This window comes from Lonchura striata, chromosome 1, assembly GCF_046129695.1.
Source record: "Lonchura striata isolate bLonStr1 chromosome 1, bLonStr1.mat, whole genome shotgun sequence".
Classification (NCBI taxonomy): Eukaryota; Metazoa; Chordata; class Aves; order Passeriformes; family Estrildidae; genus Lonchura; species Lonchura striata.
The window spans coordinates 132021771-132034614 of record NC_134603.1 but is presented as its reverse complement, the minus strand read 5'-3'; the positions used below and the strand labels follow the sequence as shown (position 1 = coordinate 132034614).

Here is a 12844-nt window from a genome sequence, read left to right as displayed (position 1 = left end):
CATATCTGCCCAAAGGCTTAGGGTAAGAAGAACTGCAAGAGAAGCTGATAACTACCAAGCAGGTAGGTACATCCAGCCTGATCAGTCTAAGCACAATCAGCCTTGAGACAAAAACCTTTCTTTTCCAAAGATCTGATCAAAGTTCTGATCCTCACAAACACTTCAACTACACTTTGCAAAAGTCTAACCCTACACTAAGCAGCAGTTACTGTATTAATTTGTCTAATAACACCTGGTGAAGCTAAGATAAATTAATGCTATTGACAATAATTAGCAATCTTCTGTAGGATCTTTTCGTATCCTACAGACTGGTTGAGCATGAAGAGATGCAGAATAAGCACTATTCAAACTAGGCAGTTTTGCCGAGTCTACCCCACACATTGGTGAAGCAGAACTAATTTATTAGCTAACAAAGACAGCATATCTCAAGCAAAACTATTCACATCCATCTTCACTTCATCATAATTTTAAATCTCTGGGCAATTCCCAGTCTTCTGCACCACGGGAGGTGGAAGCCTCGCTTCCCCCAAGTGCATCAAAGCTAACAAACCTACTTTATTGTGCAATTAACCTTCTAGCTTTGATCCTACTTTCAAAGTCCCAGAGCAGATGCAGATGGCTTGTTCATAAGATGGGTCTCACACAAGGAGACTCCCAATGAACCATGGTATTTTTGCACACAAACTCATCAGGGACCAACACAGTTACTGATTACATACACACAGGAAAATCCTTGTCCAGTTTGTCCAATACTTCCAAGTAAGTACAGAAACCAAGGTGGGAGTAGTACATATCTAAAGAAAAACTGCTACAATTTCTAAGATCAGCTAATCGATGCTATGTGAAAATATCTTTATAGTATGTACTTGTACAATTTTTGTACTTAAAAACCTGGAAAACAGAAGGACAATAAAACTACTCCAATACAAAGGTAAAAATAGCTAGGCATTGCCATTGCTTAGCAAAATCATTTAACTAAAGGAAAAAGCACCATACTATGGCCAACACAAACCACTCCAAACTTTAAGCACTTATCAGAAAACGGAGTTAGGAACAAACAGGACTATTTGGAGTCAGTCTCCAGACTAGGACAAGGATACAAATGCTATCATTCCGGCAACAAAATTGATACACTACACCACAGTAAGAAACTGAACCTTAAAACCAAAACTTTGTTAAAAACAGAAATTTCTTTCACTTGCTACTATCAGAAAAAGCCCAGTTGTCCAATCACTATATATCCATCATAAAGTACTACTGTATTGTGACTGTAACTTCTCCCTCAGTAATATTTCCTATTATCTCATAGCTCTTCTACAACACATTTTTACTCAGGACAGTGATCCAAAGATACACAAGTGAACCACGTTGTGATGGCCATTACGCAACATTAAATGTTCCTGTGTATCTCAGCAAACCAGAGCTCACCACTCACTTGAAGAATGAAATAATTCTACATAAGATATATCAGGGTCTTTCAATAAAAAAGTTTATTTTCAAAGGAGCTGCTGAGAATGGTCAAGTGACACTTTTTTATCCAATCATGGGTATTTTTCAAAAATACCCACTCCCACTCATCACACATGGATGAGATTATAGATGTTAATGCTGCTACTTTGCTTCCTTACACCTTTCAGAAACAGAGTCTTATCTAAGAATTATGAACCTGATAAAACATACTTGGTGGCTACTTCAGCCCAGATTACGGACTTTCCCTTTTGATTCTCCCAGGGCATGCTTTGTTACAACAATAATGCTAATGTACAACCAGTGCATTGACCATAAGCTGAAGACATCAATTGCCTCATGTTCATCTTTCAAAAGCAGTCATCCCAGTTCCAGCAATTTGTCTTCTAGAGGCTTACATCTAGCAGAAAAACATTCATCTCACCCAAAGAAGCAAAGGATAGGAAAATTCTCTCGTGTAACGACTGCAGGATTGAAAGCAGTTTCTGAAGAAAGCAGACAGTGAAGAAAACTGAATTACATGTTATCATTCAAAAATTATAAGAGAAAATGGCAGACTATTAGGGCAGCATGAATCTTACGTGCACTCAATGTTATTAGCACAGAATATGTATTTTAACCAGAATGAAGCAATGGGTAGGTGACAAGACAAAAGGCCATTTAACACCACAGGTCTCAGAAAAGAACAAATGACATCTGCACAAGGGAAACAACATTACACACATCAAGTAAAATTATTAAAAGGCTATAAATGGTGAGACTCAAAGAAAAACTAAAATCCTGTGGTCAGGAACTCTTCCCCATAGCTAACAAAAATAACAGGAGCATTCCAGAACATACTTGGGCAAAAGGTAACACTTTCCTACTTGAAACACAAAAAGTATGTCATTTATTTTTCTTTTTTTCTATCCCTACAGTACTCAACACAGTGGCATACTGGATCATGGGAAGCACGGCCATGGTCTGTGAAAGCTGAGTCACAGTAACTATCCACCTTTCCCACATAAACATGTTCATAAGCCTCTGACTATGGAAAACCCAGACCTTCACATTAACAAAATATCTCTCTCTCTTAATGATTTTTACCTGTCATCTGAAAATACATATGCCAAAAAATGTGTTTGCAAACACACTCCCTTTTGCCTGTAAACAAGGGTATCACTGTTCGTTCAACTAGTACCATATGGGTTTTCGTTTAAATTTATTACATAATCTCCCTGAAGACAGGGAGTACAAAGTAAAGGCAGTTTAACATTTTATTTCACAATTCTTATCTTCAATATTAACAACAAACAACTGCTTGATGTTTAAATATTAGCAGATTACACAGCTGCCACAGGACATTCTGGTTGTGTGACCTTCATTCCTGCTAAAGATCTGAACTGAAAAGTGAAGCTATTAAAGAGGGTACTTGGAAATAATTTGCAGTTTCATGTGGGAATATAAAATAAACCAGTGAAGACCTGTATTTTTTATGCAATGCTGCCACTGTAATCCTAAGGGTTTATCTGCCACTGACTTGCCACACCTCAGTCAAAATTGTTAAAGAGTTCACAATAACTCTCCATAATTCACCTAAGTTGTAAGATACCTGACAACAATAATTAAAATCTTCTCATCTCCTTAGGAAACTGTGGAAACATTTTCAGCATTTTAATTACAAACTATTCTGATTTTAGCTTGAATGATTTTGGCTTCTCATCTCTGAGTCTGTTTCATCATAGATATTTGCATAAACCAGTAACTGTTTCATTAAAACATTAAATTTACTTCTGCTGCATTGCCCGCTGAATGTTTTTGTGAGATCACTTGGTTGCAGTGGAAATAATGATGATGATGTCAAACTGAACATTTTGATTTAAAGATGGGAATTTAAAGGCAAAATCATTAAAATTGCTTTCAGGAAAGCATTTTTAGCAGAGGAGAAAACAATACCAAACCTTTTTTTTCCAAGGAATGGACTTATATTTGCTTTGAGGGAATTGCAGTCAAACTAAACTCTAAAAATACCAGCTTAACAAACACAGAGCAGTGTTTAAGACACTAGAGAAGACCTATCACTTTTCTTTTATTCTCCCAGTAACCAGGAGCTCTTCCATTTCATTCCTTGGACACTTAGGTTGATGTCAGCACCCTGACATCACCAAATGAATTCAGAACAGCGTGTCTGCCATCCCATAGTATCCTACATTTTAGCCCCAACTGAAAAACTGTAGCAGAATTCAAAAAAACTCTTTCTGACCAGTTGATCCAGCACTTCGAAACACAAAAATTTAATGCTTTACCTCAAAAAAATGCTGGGTGATCAATCAGTGATTACACATCACAGCTTTCACAACTTGTACTACCCCAGAAAATCTGCAGTGAACAGAAGAGTCAGGAGATCTCACACTAGTTTGCATTATATACACCTTTGTTTGATCAAATTGTGGGTCATACACAACACAAAGCCCCAGGTTTTCAAAGGCACAAAAGAATTGTAGGCACACATTCCGTACAAAACTTCCTAAAAACACTGGAAGAAAACAAGTGTATCTGGCAGCGTTTCTGTACATATTTTGCTAAGATATTTCCATCATTTTCAAGAGTTCAGTGCTCCCTTCTTTCACTCACCACACATCTACAGGAAAAGGGGGAAAAGCTGATTTATTATCAACTTGTCAAAGGCACACAGAATAAGGAACTATTAAGTGCTATTTCAACTATATAAGATTTGAATGCTTGCACACTTGAGAATTAAGTATTCTGGTCTGGGCTATTCTCATACCTGAGATACTGAATCTATAGGTTTCATGTAATGGAAAAATTCCAAGAGTTTTAAAGTCATTAAGAGTTTTACACCACTCTTTTCTTTATGGAGACAAAAGAGGCTCAAAACTCCTGTAGTATAACCTTCACAATGCAGAAAAGACTGAACCTGCTGCTTCACACCAGTTAGTCTTAACAGCAAAGATTCAAACCAAGTGACTGATCTAGGTCTGTGAACAGAGTAAAAGCAGTTGTATAAAGTTTGTTGTTGCCATGTTTTTCTTCCTTTTGAACAGCATCAACATGGGACTAATTCATGATCTTTAAAAAGTAGTTTCCAGTTAGACTGACACACAATGGCAAGCAGTCTTAGACAGGTGAAGTGACAGGAAGGAGGAAGGCTGACTTGATGTCAGTGACAAAAACTATTTTAATGGAAATGTGAAATTATTCAAAAATTTCTTCTCCTAAACACATGAAGATTTCTCTAGTCAGAGTCAGACTGCACAATGGGCTGAGAGAAGGAATCAGGCAGACACAGTATTTTTACATACCTTGTTTTTCTAATGGCTTTTCATACTCAGTGCCTCACTTAAAGGTTTCTTCTGTCAAAGATCTGTTAAATCAGCGATGTTTCATCAAATAGTAGTTGTCAAACATGATAAAAACTACCATAATAAAATACGTGACCAAGAGGTTTTAGCAGCCAAGGATTCAGGGAAGATTGGAAATAGGTTGCATTTCCAAGGCAGAGAAAAATGACAACAGCAATGAAGTCTGCTGTTTGTATTCAGTAATACTAATTTTTGGACCTCTTATATCCTAAAATAAGACCTACACATCAGGTCATCCAATGGACAGATATGACAGGAAAAGTCACATAATGAAGGACAGATCATAGTGCATGACTGCTATTGCAGGACATATCTTTCAATTAAGTCTTTTAAGTAGGGAGACTCCTGCCTTGCTACTGATACGAGGCAACATCCCAGTCTCTCTCCCGCACTAAGAGCCCACACCAAATCCCAGACTTGCCTAAGGAGATGTAGAGGGCACCTGACATAAAAGAACTGCAAAAAAAAAAGCAAAGCCACACCATAAGCACACACTACTAAGAGGCATTAAGACAAGAGGTTTTATTTCTCAGTATAGGAAACCACATGCCTACACATTTGAACATAGACCTTTAAACCAGAGTTGCATGCACAGATGTAGAATCTTCGCCATGTTCCTGCTGATGGCCTTTCCTGTTTTGGAGATGTTACCTGCATTTTGATTAGCATCCATCAACCTTTGATGAAAGATGTAGTCAGATGCTGCTCAAGCTACTCCAACACTTAATAATTTGCTCTAATTTATTGCTTTAAAACTACTCTAATTTACTGCTTTACTTTGATGAAGTGGGCACTTTTGATAACTTCCCAGAATTACATATACATTGGCTGAAGCAAAAACCCAAAACCTCCAAAATGATGACTCTACTGGCTGAGAGAGTTCAGGGAAATTGGTCTAAGGAACAGCAACTAAAATATAAAGGAAATTAGAATTTCTTCCTCCTGCTACCTGGATGATTGGCATTTGGTTTAGGATCATCCTCATGAAAGCCTCCTCCCCTGTTGACTGAGTGCATTTTTAAGTAGTGAGCAAACATCATCAGGAAAGAAATTGTGTACCCTTTGTACCCTTCCATATTCTGAAATCTACAGGCATTTTTCCCTGTACACAATGTCAGAATGAAAAACAAAGTACAGTGAGTGCTAGTTAATTTTTTCTCTTCACATCTCCTTGCAAAGCTAGCTCTAAAAAAAGATTCCAACCTGCCACAGAACCTTCTTTGAACATTCCATTTCCCATTAAGTTAAACTTATATTCTCAGACAGAAATGAAGCTTGGCTCCAGGAAACAATATTTTTAAATCCTTGGTGAATAAAGATCAGGTAGTATTCACCTACAGAAACTGAAAAATGTGAAAAGGTAAATAAAAAACAGTGCATGGAGCTTGAAAAATCTCTGATCAATGGAATTTTACATAACAATCTGAATTCCAGTAAATCAAATTTCAATTACAAAGGAAGTACCAACAAGATCACAGTGTCACAACCAGAGAAAGAATAAACTCTGTTGGGGGAAACAACAAGTGAAATTCAACTACATCAAATCTCTGTTCTCAAACTTTTCTTGAAGTTTTCAGTCAAATAAATTTGTTCAGCTATATAGGAAATACTAAGACTTTGACTCCAAAAAATTCCCTCCCTAGGCAGTTCCACAACTGCTCAGGAATGATATCTTTTAGATTTGCTCAACAGCTGTTCAACTCAACAGCCATGGTTTTGATATTTCACACTACTAATTACACAAAAACATCTGAACCACAGAATCACAGAATATGCTGAGTTTGAAGGGCCCCACAAGGATCATCAAGTCCAATCCCCCTCCCTGCACAGGACCATCCCCAGGATGACTGGACAATGCCCTTCCCACCATGAGCCTGAGGGCATTGTCCAAACACTTCTTGAACTCTGTCAGGCCTGGTGCTGTGACACTTCCCTGGGGAGCTCGTTCCAGTGCCCAAACCCTCTGTGTGAAAGAACCTTTTCCTAATATTCAACCTAAACCACCCCTGACACAACTTTGGGTTCTTCCCTTGGGTTCTGTCACGGGTCACCAGAGTAAAGAGATCAGTGTCTGCCCCTCCTCTTCCCCTTACAAGGAAGTTCTAGACTGTGATGAGGTCTCCCCTCAGTCTCCTCTTCTGTAGGAGAAGGGAAAACAAACTCTGCTTCTATGCATTTATAAGGCTGTCTAATAACTATGGTCATCTGGATACACAACATCTTCTATATTCTAGCTTTGAAATCAAGTTTACTCTTTCAATCCTTCAATTACCCTAATCATCAAGACCATAACAATCATAATTGTAAAAAGCACATGTATTACTCTTCTGATAGGTCCCTGTAATTGCAAAAATAACCTTTAAAAGCCTTGAAATTTTTAAACTGATGGAATTAAAAAAAAAAACCAAAAAAACCCCAAAAACTAGACATTAAGAGTTACAGTATACATTATCTTCACATAGGATTGATTCACAGTGGGACCTGAAGACTGGAAAATAATTTAAAGATGGCACCCTTTAAGTGTAATACTAATACCCTTCAAGTAAAATTATTCTTTGATATTTCTGTTTTGAAAAGAAGACACAATCAAGTTCCAGCTATATAATTTGTGGCTAATCTCAATATAATCTAACAATAGTTCTACAGATAACTACAACTCTAGGACTACTATTGCCAGCTCCCCAAAACTTGGACCTTAGCAGGTGAATTTAATTCTGTATTCTGGCAGCTTCTATCAGATAATATATGCTGGTCAAAAAGCATTTAATGAGCTTTAAAATGCTCAGTTTCTACAGGATTCTTCTTCAAATTACAACATACCATTAACTATTTGCCTCCCTGATCAGTCTGTTTTGCTGCCAGACAATCCTGTCCTAGATACCCAAAAGAGGTGCTGGAGTACATTCATTATTAGCTTTCTGCAAAGCACCGCACTTGACAAAAAAGTAATCTTACAGGTTTGAATAAATATTTGACTGTGTTTTTCTCCACATTACATCAAATTTAATTAGTTGTATGCAATAAGATGCAGCGTTAACATCTTTTTCCATTATTTGCACCTGATTTTCATCAAAGAGAACTAATAATAATGCAAAGAGCACTAATAGGTCTGGGAAGGGTTCAGCTGTCATAAGGACAGTTTGTGGAGCAATAATTAACAGCCTCAAGACAGGTTACCTGTTCTATTCATTGCAATCACAGTCACCTAAAATATTAACAGTATGAATGCCAAAAATGTGAAAAGACTACAGACATGTGCAGAGTAAAGAAAATTTGTCATTTAAGAATGGAAACACTGACACAATCACCAATTGTGGTAGTACTATTTATTACAATAAACTTAGATTGCCTAAGTTTTCCAAATATCTTATCTGGGTTAAAAAAATTCCAAATCAAACTAAAACAAACAAAAAACATAAAATAAAAAAAAACCAACACAAGTACAAATCCCAAGAAAGGTCTCAGGTGTCTGTTCACAGAGTACCCTGCCTCCAGCTATGGTCCAGAGCCTTTGAGATCAGGTCTTCCACTGAAGGGATAAACTAATATTATTGATGCTAACATGGACTGGCTGGTAGGGAGCAAGACCAAGGGCACGTCGAGGTCATAAGTCATAAAGGCAACAGTATCATAAACCACAAATGCATTAAACCCCTCTGTAGCTTTGTTTTTTGTTTTGACCTTTATAAATTTAACATGGATAATTCATAAGATGACATAGTCCTTAAAATTCACACCTGTATCAATCATTCAAAAACTACCAATCAAAGGAAAATAAAACACAGATTATCGCATGGCTCTCAAGGTTCCTTCATCTTCAGTATTTGTCATCAAAGTCATCCTCCTTTAATTTCTCAAATTTCTGGACAGTTAAGATTTCATTTCTCAGAACAGAATTTCACCAGCTGTGTGACTCCTACAGACTAAGGCTGCAGTCATCTGTGTGTGGTGCTGCGCTAAGGCTGATCAGCACTGTTAAAAAACTTGTAGGGACCAGCTAGGCTAATCAAGGCAAAACCAACCACAAACTTGCCTAAAGCATGTGGCAGTTACTCCTTCTACAGCAAAGTCAGGTCACTTTTGAATACATAAAAAGACAATCAGAGACACATCTTTTAAAAAAAAAACAAAAGCAACACAACAGTAGAGACCATTTGCAAGGGAAGACTGATTTTTAACTCCTGCTTACTCAGAAAACTCCTTTTAAAAACATTCCTATCAGTCTAGGTATTAGGCTATACAGAGAAAATGGGACAAAATACTTTAAAAGAGTACAAACATTTAACAGAAAAATTATGACAAAGCTTTCTTGGTGTTTCAGTTCCATTTTTTACTTTCCCTCTTTCAATTTAAATTTTAGCCCACTGGCATGTAAATAACTAGTGGGTAATTAGTTGACCAATTAATTCTAGACAATCTCACAAGTTTGCCTATGCAATAATAAAGTTACATGCGCATGGCTACATTCTTGCACCACATCTCCTACCTTTAGGGAAAAATCCCTACAACCTCTATGGCTATCCTAGCATGAAGCATGGCTGATAATAGACAAAACACTTACCAAAAGTAAAAAACCCTACCTTCTCATTTCTCTGCTGAGCAGTGGAAAATGTAAAAGTATCTATAAATGCACACCAGTAAATAGTCCTATAGCTTAAGGTATTTCTGTGCTCAGTGCCATCCACATAACTCTTTAAACTGCTTTCCTGTGAATCGTGCTAGAGAACTGATCTGATCTGATGCAAACAAAACCAATATAAACATGCTAAATAAAAAAACTGTGTCACTTTTTGCCCAGTTATCCATTCCAATTCACCCCTGAACCATTACATTACCCTACTATTGCCACTGAATCGTCTTTTAGTGAAATCACAACTTCATGGCTACCATTAGCTTTCAAAAACTGCAGTGACCTGGTATTCAGGAAACAAACAGGTACCTCTGCACACCAACACAATCAACAGAAGAGCAAGTTCAGCACTGGCATCAGAGCAGAGAAACAATCAGCCCAGCAACAGGAAGGAAAAGATCCAATCCTAGAGATCTGGTCTAGCCTTGCCTTGGCTTTCAAAGAAGAACCAGTAAGATCCTAAAGCTATGAAAGTAGTGATGATACTATGATTTTAAAAGTATTTTTAAAAGGTCTGGCTGTGTGGGCACAAGTCTGCCCATCTCAGTGCACCCTCTACAAATATAACACGTGTTTTGTGTATTTGCAAACTCCACTTTGCTCAGCCTCTGAGCGTCTGATCCATTAGCACACTCCACTACCTCTAGTCACAGCATGATGCAAAAAACCATTCCATTTGTACAAGCAGAAAGTCACATGCAATTTAAGATTTTAAGATTCCAGAAGTTTCACCAAGGTGCACATCCAGAACTGCCGCAGCCCTGATTTGAGCATGTACAGACATTTCAGACATGCTGACCAGGCACCCAGCAACCACACATGCAACATGTCTAATGCACATTGGCAGTGAGCACCAGGCAGCAACCCTTCAAAGCTGTGGCAGCTGGAGGCATAGTTCATGCAAAATGCATCAACAGTGCTGGCAACAGAGAATCCAAATCTTCCTCCCACCCCGCAGCTGGGTACCCTAATGGCTAGAAACTGAATCAGGTTCTGGCCCACACCTCATGTCCCCAGTCCTTGCGTTGAATTGTAACAATACAATGCAATGGCCCTGCCTGTTTAAAGATCCTCCAGGGACTTTCCTTTTCTTCATCCCAATTCTTTCATTTCCCACTGGTTGCCTTAGATGCTCCCTAGTGAGCACACTGGCTGTTTTCGTACCAATTCCAGACAGCTCTGGTAGCACGGTGGTCACATTTCTTAATTCCAAAGTCAAGTGGGTAAAAAAGTTAGGCATGGAGATGTTAGTCTAAAGAACAGTAAAAAATAATCTTGTCCCAAAATTGGTTTTCATATGGCCAAAGTGTAAGTCTCCAAGAAGACTCAAAGAGTGACCATATCGGTCAGCACAAAAACACTTCTTTCAGGCTGCCTAGGCATGCAAGACATCATAAATATATGAATCCAGCAGCTGATGTTTAGGGATCTCATGTATCCAACAAGAGGAATGTGATTAGTCCTGCAACAAGCCGTATTTCTTCTGTTTCTTCTCTAAATGCACATTGTTGGTGTACACGCAGTCACTTTGCCACTCTCTCTCTCAAATGTTTATTTTTTTCCTCTTCAGAGGAAAAGAAAAATGCCAACAACCCATTGCTTGTGAGCAATTTCATCCTTTACACACTGGATTTTGTTCAGGTCAAGTAACATTTTTGGTAAAGAATATAATTGAAATTGCCTGTTTCTAAGATCTTGTAAATAGCATGACATTATTTTAAAAACTGCATTTACAGTATTCCTTTAAGTATTTTAACACAGCTTCAGCTGAAATTGCTTTATTCCAAAGCAATTGAATATAGAGTATTTTTATAAGGACTTCTTTGTCTCTCTGCAAATGACTGAGAAACAGAATGCATCAGAAAACATGCAACCTTACATTCTATTAGCCACAGTTATCTAGCACCATAAAACATCAGTTCCTGAAGATTATGTTGTAGCTAAAGCAAAACAGCATGATTAGCAGAGTCAAGTAGTGCCTAGAGGCCTTATGCAACTTTAGGTCTGGCACCATACAAACACACAGGCCCTATTCAGTATGGTAAAGCCATTCTACAGCCAAAGCAGAGGCAATTCCATAGATAAAAAGCAAAAATGAAGCTAAAATTCAGCAGCACATTCATTCCATCTTCCAGGAAATACAGTATCACATACCTCCTTGTCATACTCCTTGGACAACATAGACAAATAAAATAGATATTGGCCTAAACACGCTGGTCAGAAGACACATTGTTATCATTCAGGGCTGTAAACTTGTCTACATTACAGCTCCAGGAGGAGTGCCTTTAACATGTGAATTGAGGCACACTCCGAAGAGCTCCTCTAACCTCCTGTGACACAAAGCTGCACAGAAAGACCAGATTATTTCCCAATGTGATAAAAAACAGATAACTTTAAATACTTTTCAGCAGGCATCACAAAAGACAAGGTATACATACAACTGCTGGATCCAGTAGCTCTCTCCTAGGCTATACATGATGCAAAGTCATCCTGCAATTCCTCTTACAGGAATACCATAACAGAAAGGAGCAAGTTCCAAAAACTTGCCAAAACCACTGGCAGTTGCAACATGTGATGCCATCAGTACCTAACATATTGAAGACATAAAGCAACCTCTTCCACCACCTCCTCTTGCCCCACATTGCTTTGATAAGGATGGGTGGGGTCAGAGAGGAAACAGTAGTACCAAGACACAGGTAAACTCAAATGAGACAAAACCCCCACTGCAATAAAGCTTCTTTTTGGGGTAACTCAGTGTCCACTGCGGCAGAGAGCTGTATGGAATTTTTCCACATCAGAATTGCTCCATGAGTGTCTTTCCTGGGATTATTCTTGCCAGTGGGCACTGTAGCATGACATGAGTCTTGTGAGATGGGACTCAACCAGTTCTCCTGAAGGTACGCATCATAAGCAAAAATTTATGTATAGAAGAAACCAAATTGAACTAAATACATAAACTATGACAGGCAGGAGAGTGGAGTAAATGACTTGGCTTCTCCTCTGTTTCAGCTGCAGTCATCATTCATGCTACTTTGTACTTAGAAAAGGTCTGAAGTTATCAGCACTCATACAAATTCAACGTCCCTCTATCAAGCAAATTCTGGTCTCTTAAGAAATCAGGATGCAGTAATAAGTCATAAGCAGCATAAATACATGGTTTTTTTCTGAGGGGAAAGTGGAAAGAAGAGTCTTATGATACATAAAAGAATTTACATATTTCTGCACAGATCCAAAATACAACTAAGCATGAGCAAGCACTGCTGGACCTGTACAGACTAGCAACAGGACTTCCCATGTGGATATTACATAGTGCTATCACATCCAAAAAATTACCATGGCATCATTAAATGCCATAACACTATTAAATCTACAGTACATAATCTCT

At 38.1% G+C, this 12844-nt stretch overlaps 1 protein-coding gene across 3 annotated transcripts in view; it reads right to left on the bottom strand.

Moving 5' to 3' along the window:
* The window catches only part of SLC25A13 (solute carrier family 25 member 13), a 96753-nt gene that overhangs the window by 79141 nt on the left and 4768 nt on the right, over positions 1 to 12844 (bottom strand). Inside the window, exon 3 of one of the 3 annotated variants that reach the window (XM_021538373.3) lies at positions 11614 to 11628. The exons of the other annotated variants lie outside the window; for them this stretch is intronic. Coding sequence (XP_021394048.1) covers positions 11614 to 11628 — 15 coding nt within the window. The remainder of the gene's footprint in view (positions 1 to 11613; positions 11629 to 12844) is intronic. 3 annotated transcript variants of the gene reach the window in all.